General features: G+C 38.8%; 1 protein-coding gene across 2 annotated transcripts; it reads right to left on the reverse strand.

The window, feature by feature from the left end:
* Positions 1-420: 420 nt before the first annotated feature.
* Positions 421-20,665, reverse strand: sult4a1 (sulfotransferase family 4A, member 1). 2 transcript variants are annotated; one of them, XR_011240182.1, is made up of 8 exons: positions 20,288-20,665; positions 14,217-14,347; positions 12,449-12,529; positions 11,610-11,736; positions 11,393-11,487; positions 7,123-7,261; positions 4,773-4,857; positions 421-4,542 (listed from the first exon to the last, which is right to left on the reverse strand). XR_011240182.1 is itself a non-coding variant. In XM_020099820.2 (7 exons), exons 1-7 carry the CDS (start codon positions 20,454-20,456, stop codon positions 4,430-4,432), a joined length of 855 nt encoding a protein of 284 aa, XP_019955379.1. In that variant the 5' UTR covers positions 20,457-20,662; the 3' UTR covers positions 421-4,429. The 2 variants fall into 2 exon arrangements, 1 of the variants encoding a protein (XP_019955379.1); XM_020099820.2 differs by lacking the exon at positions 4,773-4,857 and having other exon boundaries at positions 20,288-20,662.
* Between the last annotated feature and the right edge of the window lie 278 nt (positions 20,666-20,943).

Here is a 20,943-nt window from a genome sequence, read left to right on the forward strand (position 1 = left end):
TCCTGCTGTAGAATTTAGCCTCCCCTCACATTCATTTCCTAGACTGCAGGACATTTGCGTCCACAACCTGCTAGAATCCATTCGTCTGATAGTGCAGTGTTTACTGGGCCACTTAAATGGACAAAAACATATTTCATGACATCCTCATGTTGATACACAGGACAGAAATAGGATTCTTTGTCACTACCTTAATTCATTTAACAATAAATCTGTTTTTTTCCTGTTTGTTCTGTTTTAGAGTGGGGTCTTTGGCTTATCCCTCTCCTGCACAACATCTTGTTCGATTTTTTTATATATAAGTCAATATGTGACTATTTGTAGGTATGTGTATATACATAAATACATTGGTGTGCATTTTATATTTTTATAATTATTATATTTTAAGATGCAAACATATTTAAAAAAGACAAACATAAAGACAACAGTGTAAAATATGTCTTTATACATGGGAGAAACAATATTGTACAGTATCTTACGTGCGTATGACACAGCTGCTTGTTACCACTACACAACAGCGTTATCGGACAAATGCTGAAATTGTAACCACTGCGTTTTTTACAAAATACCAGCTTACATCTCAAGAAGTGTGTGTTACACCTCAAAGGTATACTATGCAGGATTATCCAGAAAAACACTCATACAAAGGTTATCCTTCTCCATCATCACTTGTAACCCACAGGAAGTGTTTAGAATCTGAAAAAGATGCTGCCTTCTGCCTATACCCACTGATGCATAGCCACCAGCTGATAACACTGTGTGTCTTCTCTGCAATGGACCCAGGTCCCTGACCCGTGTACAGGCTCGAGTTTGGTTGCAGGTGTGTTCAAGAAACACTTGTTATCACCATACAAAATGTTCCACTGTAAAGTTGTAACCTCAGCACAGGAAGCATGTACCAAACTCATGGTGCAAAATTCTATCTTTCACAACAGCAAGCTGTGAATTAGAAACACTGTGGACACAGAACAGTAACACTTATGACTGTGTATAAATAAATTTCAATTTGAACCTACTCGTTATAAACAGATCGTCTTGGAGCATGGGAATCTCAGCAGATCCATCTAAATCAAACACATACACAATGAAAATATGGTTTTGCACAGTTTGCACTGCCACTGACAATATTGTGCCAGCAAAGTTACAGAGCTTTCCTGTTTTTCATGAGTGCACAGTAATTTAGAACAAAACATATCTCTGTGTCCTGTCAAATCACCATTGTGGTGGCTGTTTCAACAGACTTGCGGCTTTTTTCCACGCAAAAAAAAGAGAGATTCACATCCTAGCGGTGCTCAGAAATTTATACGAATTAAAGAGAACAATAATTTGTGAATCTCCAGTTTAGCGATACTGCTGTGGAGGATGAACTCTGCTCAGACGACCCTGAGCTGACACGTGACACCTCTCTGCTGGTTATTTAGCAGCAGTTAGCGGTTACTTATAGCAGCAAGTAAAGACATTTCTCCCTCAGATAACTCCAGTCATTGAGAACTGAGGCATACATCTGACATCTACACCTTTCTGAAATGTTATGTTGTCTCAACCTCTTGTCCCTTCCCTCTCATCTTTACCTCTCTCTAAAGTTTGCATGATCCCTGCTCTCTCTCTCTCTCAGACACACTTTGTGTTTTTAAAGAGTAATTGAATAATCCTGCATATTATACCTTCAAAGGTTCTACCCTAAGAATTGTAATAAATAAATAAATAATTCATGATTCATATTTAGCATCTTTCAGAATGTTTTGATGGTATCCTGTTCTCTGACTGCAGTGTGTGTGCTGCTATCAGCTCGTTTATCTAAAATAAAACACAGATCACCCAACACGGGTTGATTTAGGCGTGATAAGCGTCTTCCCATCACATCCTACGGTTACCTTCGTGTGTCGACTTGGCTTGGAGCCACTGCTGCAACAGGACAGCTGCTGATGCACACAGTATCTGGGTTAGAACGATAATGATTTGACATATTAACAGCCGAGACCGGTGTCGTCTATAAAACCAACCATTCACTTTCAGGCAAGACACAAAACTAAATTTTCTGTGACAAGTTTTCTGAAGTGTTATGTTTAAATATGCAACTGAGGCATTATTGAATTAAACATGAAATAATTTACATACATTTCCAGACCAGAAATCTGAACAGTGGATAAAACCAGGTTCAATATTCTTGTTTCATTGTAATGTAGAACCAAAGGTTTTTACAGAGGGGGTTTTGCTCCATAAATGAAAATAGTGTCAACAACCATGATAAAATAAATTTCAACTTAAACTTTTATACACATGATATTTTATGAATCATGAACGAACCCCTTTGTTAAAACCTTAAGAATATAAAACTGGTATGTCAGGTGAATCTGAGTGAAACTGAACTATTTGTTGAGTATGAGAAAACTAATTTGAGAAAAAAGATCAATCAAGAGTTGTATTGTAATTTAAATCTGTAAAAGAGAAAGAAGAGAAAGAATGTTATGGAAGCAAAATAGCCCAAGATGTCAAGTGACCAGGGCATAAAAACAATGTTTTTGCCTGAAGTGTCTCACCCCAGTTTTCTTTTATTTTCTATTCCTAATCTTCTAAATGATTTCTCAGCCAGCAGAGGACATTCTTATTTAGAGGCAGTAATGTCTTCCAGTTTAGCCACCAAATAGCGAGTGTATGTGTCTGACCTTTAGAGTTATTAACCATAAAACTTAGTATTCATTAGTGTGGGTTTTCCCTGTCGCTTTCCCATCATCATGGAGCCTACATGATGGATGATGATGGCTGATATGCACTGAAAACCACAAGTCTAAGCCTCAACTGACTGCAGGGTTTGCATTTAGAATTTAAAAATGTGTTTGGGTTACTTCAGTGCATGATTAACTTTAAAGCTGCAGGCACTAATAAATATTTTACTAATTACATGTTTATCAAAAATGTCTCCCTGTTAATGAGTTTTTCCTCTTCACAGTCGGCCAAAGTGCTGCTCGTTGTGGGAAGATTTTAAGGTCTTGACCTTCTATGTAAAGTGCCTTGAGTATATTATGATTTGCCGTTATACAAATAAAATTGAATTGAATTGAACAGTATGTGTAATGTAAAAGTGAGTACCTCAAAGTTATTACCATACTTCTAGCAGCAGCAGAAAACAACTTGTCTAGCACCAAGTCACAGTTAGCTACTAGCTGCAGAGCACATTGGAGCATTTAGCTGCACGTGTTAAATACCTTTCACAAGAATTTAGTGAGAATTAATATTTCACTCCCATTTGTTAAAAATAACTGTTCTCCATATTAACATGTGATAATTATTATGATGCTTTAAAGAAAGGTTTAATGTTTTAAAAAATATTTTTGGGATACAGTTTATTTTATCTGTAGCAACACCCACACTTAGCTGGAGGGTTAACTTCAACAGCTTAAGTGTCCTTGTCAGCCTGAACAGGTCAAGTGTCTCTTCCTCTCTCTACTTAGAACTTAACATCTTATGGCCTCAGGTGCTATCGTCCAAAGAAGCACAAAAATGTTAAGAGTTTAATAGCCCATATGCACCTTTCCCTAGCTGCTTCCTCCATGTTCTGATCGGTGCACCCAAGGCAAAGTCATCTCTGGTATGGGGCCTGACCAAGAATAATTCACAAAGCCTGGCATCGTTCCGAACACCTCTCAACCAGCACCATTCTGATGTTGGAATCAGCGTGGCCTTTTGTAAAATCTGGTCCACTTCTTGAAGTGATAGATTGGCGAATGCAAAATAAAAAGCCACGAGTACCTTATAGAGGAGAGTGTCCAAAAGTGCGTGCAGTTATCTCTATTTGAACAGTTACCGTGTCTCAACCCTATGGTCTCAACCTGACGACAGCAGACTGTGTATGTTTAGAACATAGTATCCAGTCCCTTTTGCTTGTCGACATGGTTTGACTACACTTTCGGCTAACAGAAAAACAACAGCCTTACGATACCTGAATGATGCATCTGTACAGCCACATTAACATGTGATTTTCAGTGTATTTCAGTCACAACTATCATTATGTGGTTTGAATCCTAATTACCATTTAGGATTAAATAAAAATATCGATGACTACTTCAGCTTCAAGGAACTGGTATCAGCCTTCAAAGACTACAACATCAAACCCTGGTCAGGAAGCACATACACAACAGTGGAAACATTGTGGAGGTAGGGGTGGAGGAGGTATGGTTTAACTCTTGATAGAGGAATATAAACTCCTGACAATTGTGGATTTGCTATGGTCAGCTCATAAAAGCGTGATTTGTGATGATACAGATTGTATTCTGTGAGAAGTCTTTTATCGTAAATCCAAACTTCAGACTGACCGATTGGGTGGAGCTATAAGAGCGTGGGTTATGTCAAGACGTGTGCACCTGCCAACAGTGCTGAAGTTGATCAATGAAAGGAGGGAGGCGGAAAAGAGGAGGGTGGGGTCAGGCGCTCTTCAGAGACAGAAGTCAAAGGTCAGGTCTGACTTTCCCATGTTCTGTCTGTACACCGTGTCAAACTTTTCATTCATGGACACTGTGAAGACATCCTTCCACAGCCCCACACGACCTGCAATGAGAAAGAAGGAAAGTTTATTCATAAATACTAAAAAAAAAAAACTTTCAGTCACCTTTTATCACCTTTGGTGTAATGATTGTCCAAAGCCACTGTTCATTGCGACCTCAGTTTTTGAGCCACAGTTCAGTTCAAACTAAAATACTGCCTGAGTGTTTGCATGATGACTTGTACGGAAATCAACAGCTGCAGCATGGATGCAGCCTGGTGAGGCCATGACTCACCTGCTGTGGCACGTGTGACACAGATCAGAGCGACTGCCAAATGTGTGCTAAGACTAAAGCACACCACACACCAGACTTCCATACACTAAAAGAAAAAAACATTAGATGGGAAAACAGGAAGACAGAAACTATAAGGAAGACAGAAAGTTAACATAAAAATCAAGAATCCGGAATGGCAACATAAACCAAACTGAAAAATGAGAATAAATTTGTGTAAAAGGAGGAGTCCTGCTGGTTGAGGTGTAGGTGCAACATGTAGCCACAGAGCAGTGCTATAATCATACTTATCCTGTGTTCAATAGTAAATACACTTTTATTACAAGATCAACCTTGATATGAATTATTGTGTCTAAATTAACTAACTGTTTGTGGCAGTATCAAAGAACCTCAAATCCAATAATACATATAATGTAATTTTGACCAGCAGTATTTCATGTGAGGTTTGAATTCATGTCACTCTTCATGACCACTCCCTCAGTTTCATGCTCCGTAATCTGTAATATCATTATGAAACCAAGAATGAGGGATAAGGTGAAGCATGAATATTTTCCACTGTATCAGAGGACCGGGCCTGCAGAGCAGTGTGCACTCCGGTCTACTTGAAACCCACACTCACATTGTTCTCTGTTCTCTAAAAACAAACCTGGCAAAATAAGAACTGTGTTTAACATAGTACAATAACCTATGACAACCTAATGCTTACATTTGTGGGTTTATTATTTAAATGATCTTTTATCCATTTTCTAGAAAGAACTGTCGGGTTTATAACCAGTGGAAATTTCTTGATTTCATGCATCAACCTCCACAAGACTAAAACAAAGTGTTACCTGGATTAGTCAGGGGTTTGAATTAAACCTGCTTGACATTTTTAAGGCTGTAGGGTTGTTATAGGGTTGTTCAACCAAGTTAGATGGATGCTCAGAGGGGCACAAGTGCTGTTTAAATCATCTGGGTGACTGTGCCAGTCAAGAAAGAAGGAAAGATACTTCATTACACTGGGTTAAATACAGTAGGACACACCACTCATGACTTACTGCTACATGTGAGTTTGAGGCTTCCGTAATTTATCTAGAATTCTGAATCCTGTTTTTTGTTCCCTTCCTAATGCCCTTTCAATCTTCCCCAAAAAGGTCCGCTGATGCGCATTCTAGGAAACCAAGGGTAATAAAGAGGTGCAAGGTGCCACCATCCTTGTTGCTCCCTCACCTCACTGCTTTGCACTGACAATAACAATTGGAGGAGACAAGCAAATCAGTGTTTTTATCAGGTCTTCTCTTATCTGCCAGATATACGTACATGAACAAGAGCAAAGTTCAAACCCTACTGACAGGTGTTTTACTGTATGACCTCATTTAATGAATGAGGTCAGGTTTGTTATTTACAGCACATACTGATGACCTAATCCACCTAGAGGTAAGGGAGAGTCTTTGATGTGCTGCCTTTCATTTTTTCAGGCTGTTCATGCTGTTGTTGTTATTAGATCAGACGTCTGTCAGTCAGAGTTCATCAAAAATCAAAACTGATTTCAGAGTCGAAAAATACAATTGTGCTGATATGCAAAAGCTTTGGAAGGAGGCATATGGTGCCTTATTCCACATAATAACACCACTGATATGAAGCATGCCTGATTAAATTCCACCAAGATGATCATTCATTATATTTGCACCCTATCTGTGAATACTGGGTATATGTTCTTTCTCTTAAATGCTCTCATGACTCTAGTCCCATTACCACAGTGATGCATTTATGTGGCCCTCTACTGGGAATTGTACTTTCATGGAAATGTGTGTTCTGGTAGCTTGTGTGTTTTTGACCCCATGTATTGGTTTAACAATGGACATGTTGTGTCTTTTCTAAACACTGTACTTTTTTAATGTGACTTAAGAGTAGGAGCTTTGTGAAGACTACAGTCTTGAAAAGTAGAAAAAAGTGATTTACTGAAGTGATATGAAATTCTGCATTTTTGGTAAATGGTAAAGGGTCTGTACTCAAGTCTTGATGACAACTAAAAGCACTTTAAAGTACAGTTTTGCCTGCAATTAAACTTTTTTTATTCCATGTTATTACTACTTTTATTTAAGTAGAAGGATCAGAATACCACATTTAGGGCTGCATTCATGTTTACCCCTTGTAAATCCAACAAAGTTAGGTGCAATGCTACATCAATGTAGTGCTCCTTTAATAAAATGAATGAGTGTGCACTAGTTCTATTGGACATACAGTACAAACATATCCTCTTTGGTCTTTTTGGAGGTTGACTCTTAATAATCTTCATTGTACCTTCATTGTTTTTGAAATCTGAAAAAGTCATCCTCTCATCGTTTTGTTCTCTTTTTCCTCAGCCACTCACCCCTGCAGATGGACAGTGCCTCCATGGTGCAGCACTGCTCAAGGAGCTGGTTGCAGCTCTCTACCATGCCCTCTAACTGAGCCTTGTCACAGGAAACACCCAGGAACCGGGCTAACTGTTCCACCAAGGTCCCCAGGTCCTGTGGTGAAGAGAGAGAGGAGAATTTATAATGATAGGAAAACCTACAAATGTGATGATCACTAAAAACAAAGTGAAGTTTGTTAGAGGTTTGTAACCAAGTTTGACTAGAGTATTTTAAATGATCCAATTCTTAAATTTGACTTATATTAATGGAAGTTGGAAGTTAGAAAAATCTCAAATCTGTGTAATAACCACATATCATTCCAACATTTCCTTCCCAGGTAACAGCCACAAAAAGACTATGAACTATCAATTCTCTTACTCAAGAACATATTTCTCCATACTTTTTTTCACTTTTGTCACTGTGACCTTTAACCACTGAAACATAATCCCTTCGTCTTTTGAGTGCAAGTAACAACTGATCAGAAGTTGAAGAATTTCCCTCAAGCAGTCTTCAAATATCACATTCAAAAGGCCAAAAGGTAAAGTGTGTAGAATTTTGTGATATCTAGTGTTGAAATTTCATGTTGCAGCTGAACACCCCTCACCTCATCCTCTCCTTCCAAACATGAAAAAGAAACAGTGGTAGTCTTAAATTGTCATAAAAACTCAAAAGGTGTTTAATTTGTCCAGTCTGGACTAATGTAAAAAACATGGCGGCCTCCGTAGAGAGGACCCCCTCGATGTAAATATAAAGTATTTAAATATAAAGGACCTTTTCGGCGGTAAAGAAAACTACAATTCGTACAATTTAGATTAAATAAACTAGTGAATGAGGCCTTTGACCTTTGACAACCAAATTATATTCAGGTCATCCTTGAGTCTAAGTGAATGTTTGTGCCACATGTAATGAAATTCCCTTTGGGCACTCCTGATATATTGCGTTCAAAACAACGCAAGGTCACACTTTGACCTTTTGACCTTTACCCACAAAAATGTGATCAGTTCATGTTTGAGTCAAAGTGAATGTTTTTACCAAATTTGAAGAAATTCCCTCAAGCTGATCTAAAGAAATCATGTTCAAGAAAGAACAAGCCTTGACCTTTGACCTCTGCCTACCAAAAATCAAGAGATTGAATCCTTGAGTCCAACTGAATAATTAGTGCCAAATTTGAAGGGATTCCTTGACAGTGCTCCAGAGCGATCACCTTCACAAGGCTAAACATGTGCTTTGTGAGGTCACCGTGACCTTTGACCGCCAAAATCCAATCAATTCATCCGTGAGTCCGAGAGAATATTTCGAACAAAAGGCACCCCTGAGATATCGCTTTCACAAGAATGGGACAGACAGACAGACAGACAAACAGACAACCCAGAACATAATGTCTCTGGCAACTGGCAATCGTTGGCACGTAGGCATAAAAAGTGTGGAAAGGGTCAATAGTACAGACCTATAGTCATCATGTTAATTTACACAATGAGCTCCATCACATACATTTTCTAAATTAAAAGCAAGATTGATTTGTGGGGGACATTTTTATTTAGTTTTCCTTTAAGTGGTTATGATGTTGGTTTGTAAAAAAATTATTAAGAATGCAATAACCTGTTGGGTTTCTCTACATTTTGATTTTAAGGTCCTGACCTTCTCTGTAAAGTGCCTCGAGATAATGTACATTATGATTTGGCGCTATACAAATAAAATTGAATTGAATTGAATTGAATTAATGATAACAACTAATAACTTATATTAATCTTAGAATATCTTGGAAATAAGTTGCTGTTTTTATAGTCTAAACTGCATGAAAAATAAAGATTAAGCCTATCTGCAGAAGAGAGGTGAGTAAGCCTTGTAAACATGGAAAAGTCTGATAATGTAAAGAACAACCTTTGGCAATGCAAAGAGCAAATATTGAAATGACATGTTAAGCTCTTTTTCTTTGAATGGAGAGTTTCACAGAAGAACAATCTGAACAAAGATAGGACCAGATAGGATAGACGTGTCTTCCATGCTGGTTATGGTTAAAGGTTAAAGTGCAGACAAATGATTGGACAAGGTGGAAATGAAATGAAATGAAATGAAACAGATTAATTGATTATTAATCGGATAAAAAGACAAATGCTTTTATATGGATTACACTTATCTACAACCTTATTATGATGATCACTTCAGATACCTACAATTGAATCCTGACCAGTCATAATCCAAGTTTAAGATTTCACCTTAGTTCAAGATACCTTCTATTAAGTTTGAACTCGTCAATATGGTGTTGTAGATATCATGAACTTGAATTAGGACTGGTCAGAATTATAGTGTATATATCTAAAACTGGAATTAAAGAATATAATATAATATTTCAACTGTATTGTACATATTTATAATGAGAAACCACACAGACACAAATGAAAAAAGTTCTTTGAATCTGCCTATGTAATTACAGAATGTTTCTGAGCTGTTAAAACAGATTCAAAGACATTGTTTTGACAAGTTAGAATGATGTTATATACATCTTATATCACTGTATATAAAACAATATTACTTGTCAGCGTGAAAGTACAACCAGTCAAAATAGCAGCATAACATGACTGCGGTATGAACCTAAAGATGTTTATGATCCACCAGTAAACTCAGAGCAGAAGAATGGCTCCAACATGTTTGATGGTGTGCTGCTGTTCCATGAGAAATCAGCTTTGCGCACCAACGGACATATGTAACGGCTTTAATGTAAACTGTTTCCACACTTTTGACGACTTGTATGGTTGTATGGCTACACAAGGCACAGGATTGGCTGGTTTACTGCAGCCCCCTCGGGAGATGCTGCGACAATGTGTGTTTTGTAGAGTAAAATACTCAAATAAACCATTACTAAATTAGTTGCCAACTGAATTTATAATCCATTAAATCGATTAGTTGTTGCAGCCCACCAACAGACTAGTTTTTATTGCCCAGCTTCTGTGGGAATTTTTCCAAACTTCAACAGAGGACCAGAGAAGACATACCTTAACAACCACATTTGTGATATTAATCAAATTTGTAAAAAAAAACCTTTTTTTTACAAATTTGATACAAAATGGCATTATTAACATCATGTTTTAAGCCTAAAAGTCCTTTAATATCCTCCTCTGGACCCAAGTTCACACCCAAATCATTGCGAATGTTTAGGCTAAAACAATATTTTAACTGTCACTGTTTCAAGTCGAATTTGAATTTCAGGGCTTACGGACACATGGACTACACCACAGGTATGGAAGAATTTTTTTTATGTTGTTTTTTTTTTGTTGAATGGTTCACCATTTACTTCAGTTGTATTGAATAGTACCTTTTAATTCAGGATTAATATTTATTATTTAACATTTAGGTTTAACATTTAACATTTCGATTTGAAAGTGACATTATCTTTAATATATTTCTCACAAAAGAAATAAATATGAAAAACTTCACATTTGTTTAAACATTCTGGAGCTTAATATGGTGAAATGTTCAATTAGCATCCCATACGCAGCGACATCAGTTTTATATCACAGCACAGTCTCTGTCAAGACACAGGATGTGGGATCTTAGACTGTGGAACTGCTCAAACTGCACTTGACCAAGATGTCTGATCTACCAAAAAACTGCTTCCAGCACAAGGTTATATCAAGTGTTATACAATCAAACTTCTTCTAACCAAAGAGTATCTCAAAAATGAGGCTGTGCTTCTTCATCATCACATCTCAACAACTGTAATTTGTTTTATTCAACCGAAAGCTTGGGCACCAGTCAGCCCTACAGCAGACATAAAAATCTTAATTTAAAAATGTTTTAAAGTTAGAGTAAATTGTGATATAACGTGATTCGCTCTATTTAGATTTGGATTGAGAATGGTTTGTGATACTTAAATCTGGAACACACTGCTGGCAATGCAGGACTACAGTGTAATTACTGTCAATGACGGTACAGAAAAGAACACGTTTAAGGGTGAGGGTAAAGAGCATGTATGCTCATTGTATGAATAGAGGTTAAAAATTGACTTCATACTAGACAGCAGCACAGTACACATGTACACACGTGCAATATCAGTACAGCAGTTCCACTGGAAAGATGTACTGAGTAACTTCCTATCTGAATCATAAAAAACATTCTAAGAATCAAACCCTGACAGACGAGAGACTACTGGGTTAAGACATAGATTAGAATGTTACATAATGTTAAAATAATAGAGAATGTTGAGACAGAAACTTAAAAAGGCACAGGAGACAGTGATGATGTTACCTTGTACATATCTTCATATTTCAAGAAGAGGACATTCGTGTTCATACGATGCTCCCAAAATTCCTGAACATGTTCAAACCAGGAACCATATCCCACTATGACAGAGACAAAGATAAAAAAAAAAAATACACCTAGATGAGCTTATAGTAGTGAGAACACAGGACCAGATGGAAGGTCCCGGTGACCCAGTCCTCCAGTAACCTACTTACATACTTACACTTGTCATCCATGAAACGGCGACAGAACTCCTGGAAGGTTCCCCGGTAGCTCATGGTCCGAAGAGAGCGGTGGAACTGGTAGTAAGAAACCACCAGGTCTTTAGGGTTGCGAGCCATGTAGATCACCTAGAAGAAAACCAACATAAAGTTATCTCCAGGCACTCTATATATTAAGGTCAAGATCTTGAAAAGAGTCCTGTGAATTACTGTTGAACAACAGTCTTGTAGAATTAGGTTACTGGAACTGAGGGTGGTGAAGTCATATGAACACGGTCTATCCCCAGGCTTTGTTAGCCTGAACAAAGATCTCTTGGTGTCATGGCTGCTTGAAGCAGAATTATTATCGGTAATGTTATTATTGGTTAGTCACATCATATTCAGCTTTGACTAATTCTCCTACCTGTTTGATGTTTTGTGTGTTTGATAAAGGCAGCTAGACACGTGTGTATGCTGCATTGAAATCAACAGTTCCGTACTGAAAACAGAACTTTAGATATTAATAAAATCAACTTCACACATGAAGAGGAAGCTGTGACAGCAAATAGCGTTGGCATGACTGTTTTTGGCAAATAGCATTGAATGTCATGATATAGCTGTACTGCTAGGTGAAAAGAGTTGTCTCCTTCTCCTGACAACTAACATTTTACTTATAAATTAGTTTTGGATTTTCTATAGCATTGTTATAGCGGTCAGTAGATACAGTAATGAGTGAATTTAACAGGACACAGTTTGTTTGACACCTACCTCAAAACATATTTAACTGTCTTAAAATGTCTAAAATGATCTTCCTCTGGCAGTAAAACATGTGTGGCTACAGTGTGGTATTGTCCAGGCTGACCTTGGCTTCTCCATTGTGCATCGCTGTCGGGAGGAATCGGTAGGGAAGGTGACTTTTTATCAGACGAGGGGATGTCAGCTCCTGTGGAAAAAATAAGACGAGTCAGTACTTTAATCTGTATTCTTCCGTTTTTCTTATCAGTCCAGCAGAAGGTCTCGAGTTATATCAGGTGTCTCTTATCTGCTAGAAGACTAAACAAGTAAAAAGTAATCTATACCCTAACTGTATCTATATTTCTGTGATACTGGTCCTGTTTATGTCTGACCCTAAGAATATCTCAAATTACATGGATGAACTTCCATCAATGACTCCATATAATCCATATCTAGGACGATCCATGCCTACAATGGAAACAAGGCTATGAGTACATATAGATCTGCAGTGTTGATAATGTGTGTTTGAGAAGCTGTTGGCTCTGCCTGTGTGTTCCTTGTTCTCTGTTATAGCATGCAATGACATGCTACAATGACATTACATGCAACCAATAATGATCACAATGCTTTCCAAGTATAGTCAATATGTTATGACTCATTATTCTGGACTCTTTGTTTCTTTGGACTCTGCCTCTTTAATGGACTCCTTGTGTATTGTCTCTATCCCTATGTTTATGTTTGGATTTGAGTTTTTTCAGTTCCTGTTTTATTTTTTAGAAGTTTTGTTCCTTGTGTGTTTCCACCTTTCCTTCCTGTCTTTCCCCTTTTTCCCGCCCTTGTGATTGTCTGTATGTTCGCCCCTGCCTCCCCTGTGAATATAAATCTCTGTGCTCCCCTGTATCTTTGTCAGTGTGGTTCCTCCTCCATCATCCCCCCTTGCCTTTGAGTTTGTTCTTGTTGCCAGTGTTTTGATTTTTACCTTAGTGTTTTTCCGTTTATGGACCTTTTGGATCTTACTTTTCCTTTTGTAAGAATTTTACCTTTATTAAAGGACACTTTATGTTACCAATTCTTGCTCCTGCATTTTTGGGTCCACCTGCTCCATAAAATGTGACACTGTACATATTTAAACTAGAATGGCACCCAGTATTAATTATTCCCTAGGAATTCAGTGAAAATGTCAAAAACGTCCGATACACAATGTTAAAAAAAGTAAGAAGAAATTCCTTCACCTCCAGATCCACAATTTAATCAGTTCTTTCATGGCCGATGCATTCTTCCACTAAGTATTTTACAACCACTTTGTGTTTTCATAGAACTTTACTTCCTGGACAAAGGAACTTATAGAAATATGAGCTGAGATAGAGGAGATCCACATTTAAACTATCAATTCCGAAAATAACAGTCCTTTTCTCATGCGTGTTACAGAGTCTTACCTACTGTCAGAGTGAATTCAATTTGCAAAGATGGTTGACATCTTTAAATTGATTGGCATAATCCTAGTTTGGGACCGCATGTCACCCCTGTTGTTGTTTTTACCTTGTCAGCTTCTGAGTATCGACAATAAATTTAGTTTTGCACTTAGTGACTCTGCAGTGTTGTAGTTCTACATGTTTTGTTTGAACAAATCGAGAGAGAGAGGTTAGCATGTGGCCAGGCTTAGTGTTTGAAAGCAAGGGTAGCCTGTGTTTATGTCAAATAGAGACAGTAACCAGCATCCTCTCATGTTTCACACATAAGCAAGGTGTTGTTTTGTCCTAATGTGTGGGTCTACTCACAACAATGCAGGCAGCAAATCTTCATCTAAAAGCTCCCAATAGCTCAGGCCTCCTGCAGTCCTGTAATAATTAAGGTACTGGTTGAATGCTAACGTGATCTCAGCTAGAGTACTGTACCTGTATGATATCCAGGCCAGGTTGGGGGTACTCTAAGACCGGCAGCTGTTCATCAATGTTCATAAGGCCGATTTCATCTGGGTCTGCTCCCTGGCTTACTAAATACACAACCTCTTGAAGCAGACTGGTGCCTATTGGGAGAGAGCAGAGGACAAGGATAGAGAAGGGAATGAAGAAAGTGGATTGGATTGCTGTGCACACAGGGACTGAACCAAAACAAGACAATACAGAATAAAAAGTGGCAAAACCCTCATTGGATATTACTGCACTAAGCATTCTAAGTGGTCACACAGGGGCAGAGCATACATGCATGTGTTTAGGAGGTAATAGAAATTTAGTTTGCGAATTGAAAGTCTACAAGTACAGGAAACCAACCCAATTTATATTGCATTGCATTTAATACATTAACTATATGAGGGCGAGTTATTTTAGAAAATTCCAAAGATGGTTAACCTGCACTAACTAATATCTTCATATCAAACATTTATAACACGATCATATGTAATATGAAACCTTCATCTACTCATCTACTTTTGATTTTGCTGTAAGCACCCAAAGAAGCAACCAGTTTCAGCACCAAACATCAAAGTTTAAGATTGGGTCGTGTAAATATTGGTACATTACAACAGAATAAGAGGCTTACACCAATCAAACATAATTAGAAACAGGTTACTGCTTTTAAGTGTCTGATCAGACATTATCTTTCTCTCTTCTCTCCCCTCTTTTCCACCCATCTCTCCTCTCCTCCCCTTTTTCTTTGCTCACCCCAACCGCTCGAGGCAGATGGCCGCCCACATTGAGGGAGTGTTTCTCTCCACAGTCTCCAAAGTGCTGCTCATTGTGGAAACTGTTGGGTTTCTCTATATTAGTAAGATTTTAAGGTCTTGATCTTCTATGTAAAGTGCCTTGAGATAATGTATATTGTGATTTGGCACTATACAAATAAAATTGAATTGAATTGACTTGAATTGAATCAGCATATTTTTGACTTAGTCAAGCCATTAGGCCAGTTGTTCTCAAACTGTGGTAAGTGTACCAACAGTAGTACGTAAGCTCTCTCTAATGCTACGCGAAGAATCTTATAATATTATTATCATAGAGCCCTGGCTGCAGTGTGTGGTATGTGTGTCACGATGTTCTCAGCAATGAATCCATGAAACCATCGCATTAGGGCTGGAAAACATGCGATAACATTGTTTAATATCGCGATTACGATATGACTTGGGATAAATAAACAGTCCTTGGCTACTGACGCAGAGATCACGGAGAAGGCACACAGCCCTGGCACAGTACCACCAGGTCAGGTGCAGACACCAGGGAGCCATGCACAGCTCCACTAAGTCCACATACAGTGTTAATGTGGGGTTTAACCACGTTTAAAAAGTCTGTTGTTTATACACGTGTCCGATCATACTGTTTTTTTGTGTGGGAGAGAGAGAGAGAGACAGGAAAAGAGCTAGCCTGAGGGCTGATGAATAAAGATTTAACTCATTAATAAAAGTATTGATCATTATGTGATGATCAGTGTGCATGTTGTTGCAACAAACAAATAAACTTTAAACTGTAGTGAGGCATGAGACTTCAGCTGAGAGAGGGAGAGAGAGACACTGTGTGTGTGTGTGTGTGTGTCTGTAACTTTTCTGCGATCATTAATAAGCTTCACAATTCTTTTATATAATCAACTGCTCATAATGATGAATTTAACTTAACGACGTCATCACTAGAATTTTCCACAGTAGAGTTTAGTTGGAGGAGGTGGAGCGAGATTTGATGGAGCCGCGTTTATATCTATACACCAGTGTGTGGAAGTTTTTAAGTGCCAGTTCTCGTTCTACACTTTTCTACAGCATTGCAAATAATTTTCTTATTAGGAATAAACATTCCTCTTGTGTGAACTGTCTGTAGATGAATAGGTTCGGCCTACGCTTCTATATTTTAAGCCATGGAAAATAACTGAGACAACAAATGAACTTTTCCATCACATTTCTGCTGGTTAACAGTGAACTCGTTCAGAACAGGACACATCAGGCAGGGTCTGGGGCTTTCACTACGAAGCGAGTTCACCATACCCAGGATATCTTTCCTTTATCCAGCTACATTTAACCTAACAAACGCAGTCAGGCTACGCAGTCACATGACGTTTATTATCAATGCAGTAAGTCAACACAAGTTTTCATACTCTAGATATGAGCATGTGCACATAAAAGGGGCAGTGTTTACTGCAAATGACCAATCACCGATATGGACAAATGTACTTACAGCAGAGCCCCGTTTCCATTACATGAATGCATAATTTACATATTTTCATTGTGTGTTTGACAGTTTTAGACTTATTCTTTGGGTTCAAGGCTACATGGGTGCAAATAAAAAATAAACATAAAAATGAACTCTAAAGCTGTAAGTAGACAACACTTTTATTCCATTTATACTGTATATCAGTATACGAATGCACAATGGGGTTTGCAAACAAGTAAGATACAAAATGAAAATAAGTAGAATACCAAAAAGAACAATAATCATTTAAACTACAGAAACGACATTGCTATTAATGTGCTAAATGCATGTGAAACGTCTATGTTTTTGCTGAGCTTCTCTCCATCACCCACAGTGAACAAGTAACAAGCAAAGAAGCATAGAGCAATGCATGCAGTCTGTGGTACTGTGAGTGCACTGCTTCTACCTGTGGGGTTGGTTTTGTTCGGCTCCAGCAGCCGAAAGATGCTAATAGGAGTAGTCAAAAGGATTCCTCCAGTCGTTGAAGACTTGCTCTCAATCCAAGCACCCAATGTTCTCTGTGGTATCCCCATGACTCATTTTGGCTTGTAAACATCCTTAAGTGTACTCGTCCAATCTAATAATCTAAATATTTATTTTGGAAAAAAAGGAATCTAATAAAACAACTAAATAAATAAATAAATAAAGGCTGAATTTTAGAGAAGATATCAACCTTTAAGCTCTCCAATGTTCTGTGATGTGAAAAAGTCTGACCGTTCTTACTCTGAGAAAGGGATCAAGTGGCCTCAAGCTGGCCATATGCTGGCAGTGAAACCAATAAAATGATGTAATGTTTACTTTTATTATGAACATCAATCTGCCATAACATTAAAACTTTGTTTATTAAATCTTGTGGCTGCTTTGAGTGTTTTGCATCCATGAAATGGTTAAACTGTCAGCTGTGCCTTACAAACTGAATAAAGCCAAGCAAAAATATTAAGAGAGAACAATAGAACACTGGGTGCAGGACATGTCTAACCCATGGGTGTGTGGGGGGGCTTTGAGCCAATGCTAGCTGGCATTGGGAATGACCATTCACATTAACACAGAGTCCCCAATAACCATTCCCTTATTTACACATCTTTGCACTACGTAGGAAGCAAAGTGGACCTGCTAATGATGGCTGATACCTATCATACTTCTGTCCAACCTAGGATAGGTATCCCTCACTTGTGACTCTACCAGAGTTAGAAGATTATCTTCTGTAGTCGAGGGGTAAGGACAGAGGATGCTGCAACTTATACGGATAATTAAGCACGATGAGGCAAATTGTTATTTGTGAAAATGGGTAAAATGAATAAAATTTGATTGATTTGATTGATTAATCACATTAGAGTAGATAAACAAACCCTGTATCCTCTCTCACACTTCATACACTCTTAATCCTCCTTCATGCTGCTGTGGAGAAACCCAGAGCTTTACAGAACCATCTTTCATGTACATGGGAACACATCGATTTCAACAGCCTGTGATTATTTCTTTCGTGTTTTAACAGGGAACATCTGTTTGGACATGTGAGCCAATAGAATCCTCGCTCTGCAGCATCCCATCCATGTGATCTGCCACGTGCTTTCTTTCCTCCACACCAGAGACACAGATATACCAGCACAGAGCAGAAGGAAGGACACAGGATAGGCAGGTTGGTTAGAAGCATTTCTTCCTGCTTCAACAAACAACATGTTCATTTTGCTACAGCTATGGGGACATGCATCCCTGTCCATAGTAAGGTGGCCGGCAGAGGACACACTGGTCATCATTCACAAAGGTCCTTTAAATGTCAAACATAAAGATAAGTGGGATTTATGAGGTTTTCACCTTATGACATTAATGTCTTGTGTCGAAAAAAACCACAGAGAAACAAACAAGGAAATCAAGCTCACATAAAGCATTCAATGTTGGGTGCATGGATCATTGCAGATCCAGCCCTGACAAACTTATGTGAGTAATTGTTCTCTGTAACTATGTCCTGATCTTAACAGACCTCACTGAGGAAACAGGCTTGATATAAAGACCATTGTTCTTTGGAAATAGACTTTATTTATCAAGTAATATGGACTTGTGTGCGTGATAATGTAAAACCCTAACCCTAAAATACTCAGCAAGAGCCCCATGAATTATATTAATCTTTGGGCAATTTCTCATGACCAGTGCCGTCATTCAGTGGTACCTTTATAGCAACACTGTATCTCCCGGTATGGAACTATGCAGGGAACGTTTTGCAGCAGTTGCTGTTGGGTCGCCTTATGAAGCTGAAATGGTAAATGAATTAACATACTAGGTGTCTATTTATAAATTATATTTCACCCTTTTTTTAAGCCTCCACCACGTACCAATGGAAAAATCAGGCTCTTTATCTGCTAAATGCTGCACTGTGATCACCAGCTGCTCTCTGGCTGTGTCTGTCTGCTGCAAAATAAAAACTATTTGCAGAAAATAAACAAAAAAGCTCTGCAGAGCTGAGTTGCAGAATTTCTGAATTTCTGTTGGCCCTGTCACTACAAGCAACATCTCCACTCATCTCATTACATGTCATCCATTGTTTAAATAATTACCTTTTCAGTGCAGCTTTGACTGTGCGTCGTAGTTGCCTGATGCTCACCTCACATGCCATAGTCCCATAGTCTGGCATAACCATACTGTGGTTGTCATTTAAAGAATAGTTTAGAATTATGGCTTTGACAAATTGTCAGGCAATATCAAAAGGAAATTGAAAACCAGTGCCCAAATTAACTATTTGTGCTTCTGTACGTCATCCCAATTAATCAACAATGCATGTCTGCTGCATTTATAAGAAAAACATCAACAGATGATGCAACCTATGATTGGCTGGCCTGAGGGTCACTGTGCTCTAAATGAATCATGGCTGTTTAAAATTACCACAAGGCCTCTCTGGATGAAAAAGGGTGATGTATCATAATCCATTCACCATTGATTCACTCAAGTCCTTTATCTTTATCTTATTTTAGTTTACTTTTTTGCCTCTGGCACCTTCCCAGAACACAGTCTGTAGTCACACATTCATTACACATTATTTTCTTTAAGCATATTCACTTTGTTTTTTTGTTTTTCTCAGACTTAAGCAATAATTTGCTTTCTGTTTTCTAAAGGAGATTGAAGAGATGCAAGACTAATATTCTCTAGCATCTTCGTATCAACATGATTGTCCCTAATGACATCAGTAAGCTTTTCTCATGATGAAATTTACCTCTGATGATCACTGACTGTAATTCCTGTGCGCACTGACAGAGAGCTCCAGCTGCCCACTGGCGATCACATGATCAGACCCACCCAGCGCACGGCAAGGCACCGCGCAACGCTGCGCAAAGACACCGAATGCGAACATCTCTCCCGTCTTCCATCTCTGTGGAGAATGACGCAAAACTTTGACTAAGCTCATTGATGCGCTACAGCCAATCAGTAATCGATTTACCTGGTCTACATCGGCTTGTTGGCTTGTGAACGTGACGCGGAGGCTGGAGCTTTAAAAGCATGCATGAGAAGGGCCCATAAGATGTAGTCCAGCTGCATACGCGTCACACGGGCCTTAAGATGACTATGAGCAACTCAAAGCTATTTAATATGAAACACGAGCTGGTTTCCCACTTAAACGATTCCTGTGAGATGCACATTGCGCACAGAGGAGGCCATGGCTGATGTACGCTGTTTTATTTAAACTGACAAACTTTTAGAATCACAGGAGAAACCCGCAGTCGCCGCTGCAGCACAGAGCAAGTGCCAGGTGATTAAATGTGAAGACAGAATGCGCCGTGCAGAGGGAGGCGCACATGGTTGTTTACCTGACTTTGGGTACGTGACGATCCATATGTCACTACTTCTCAGGGAGAAATTGGCGATCTCCTCCATCTTCCCCCTGCAAAAGGGCGGCAGCCGCACTCCATCAAACTCGAAGTATTTGCTCTCAAACTCAATCGGCGTGCTCGGCGTATCTGCCTCGCTTTCGGCCATCGTCCAAACGAGCCGCCAGTGCAAGAGAAGAAAACGCGCACACGCAGGCGATCGGTTTTTATCGTTTAATCCCGTGAAATACAATGTGGGGGCTGATGATGAGACTGATTAAAAAAAACAGCGTCTTCGGGGTGAGGAGGCTCTCGGTGGATGCAGCACGGCAGGAGAACGAGATGACCTACAGCCAATCACGCGGGAGAGAAATGATGTCATGCGCGCACACGAGCCACAGCATCAGGACCACTCTCACTGGGGCGAGGATGCTTCCCACTACGTCACACAGAGCTACATGCTCCAGTAAACACTATGAACACGAGGCTGCTGCATGATCCTATGATATATATATATATTTATACTCTTGGGAGTCTAGGCCCAGACTTATATGATGGTCTCTTTAATATTGAGTTAATAGAACCAATTAGCATCATGCTAGCATGTTATCAATATACATAGGATTGTACAGTACAGTACTATGTCAAGCATCATA

Source organism: Paralichthys olivaceus, chromosome 23 (assembly GCF_024713975.1).
Source record: "Paralichthys olivaceus isolate ysfri-2021 chromosome 23, ASM2471397v2, whole genome shotgun sequence".
NCBI lineage: Eukaryota > Metazoa > Chordata > Actinopteri > Pleuronectiformes > Paralichthyidae > Paralichthys > Paralichthys olivaceus.

Coding starts and splice junctions, on each gene's coding strand:
- sult4a1 (XM_020099820.2), bottom strand. CDS start 20,456: ATGGCCGAAAGCGAGGCAGATACGCCGAGCACGCCGATTGAGTTTGAG. Junction 14,348..20,287: donor CGTCACGTACCCAAAGTCAG/GTAAACAACCAT, acceptor CTCTCCCAATAG/GCACCAGTCTGCTTCAAGAG. Junction 7,262..11,392: donor AATATGAAGATATGTACAAG/GTAACATCATCA, acceptor TCTTCACCACAG/GACCTGGGGACCTTGGTGGA.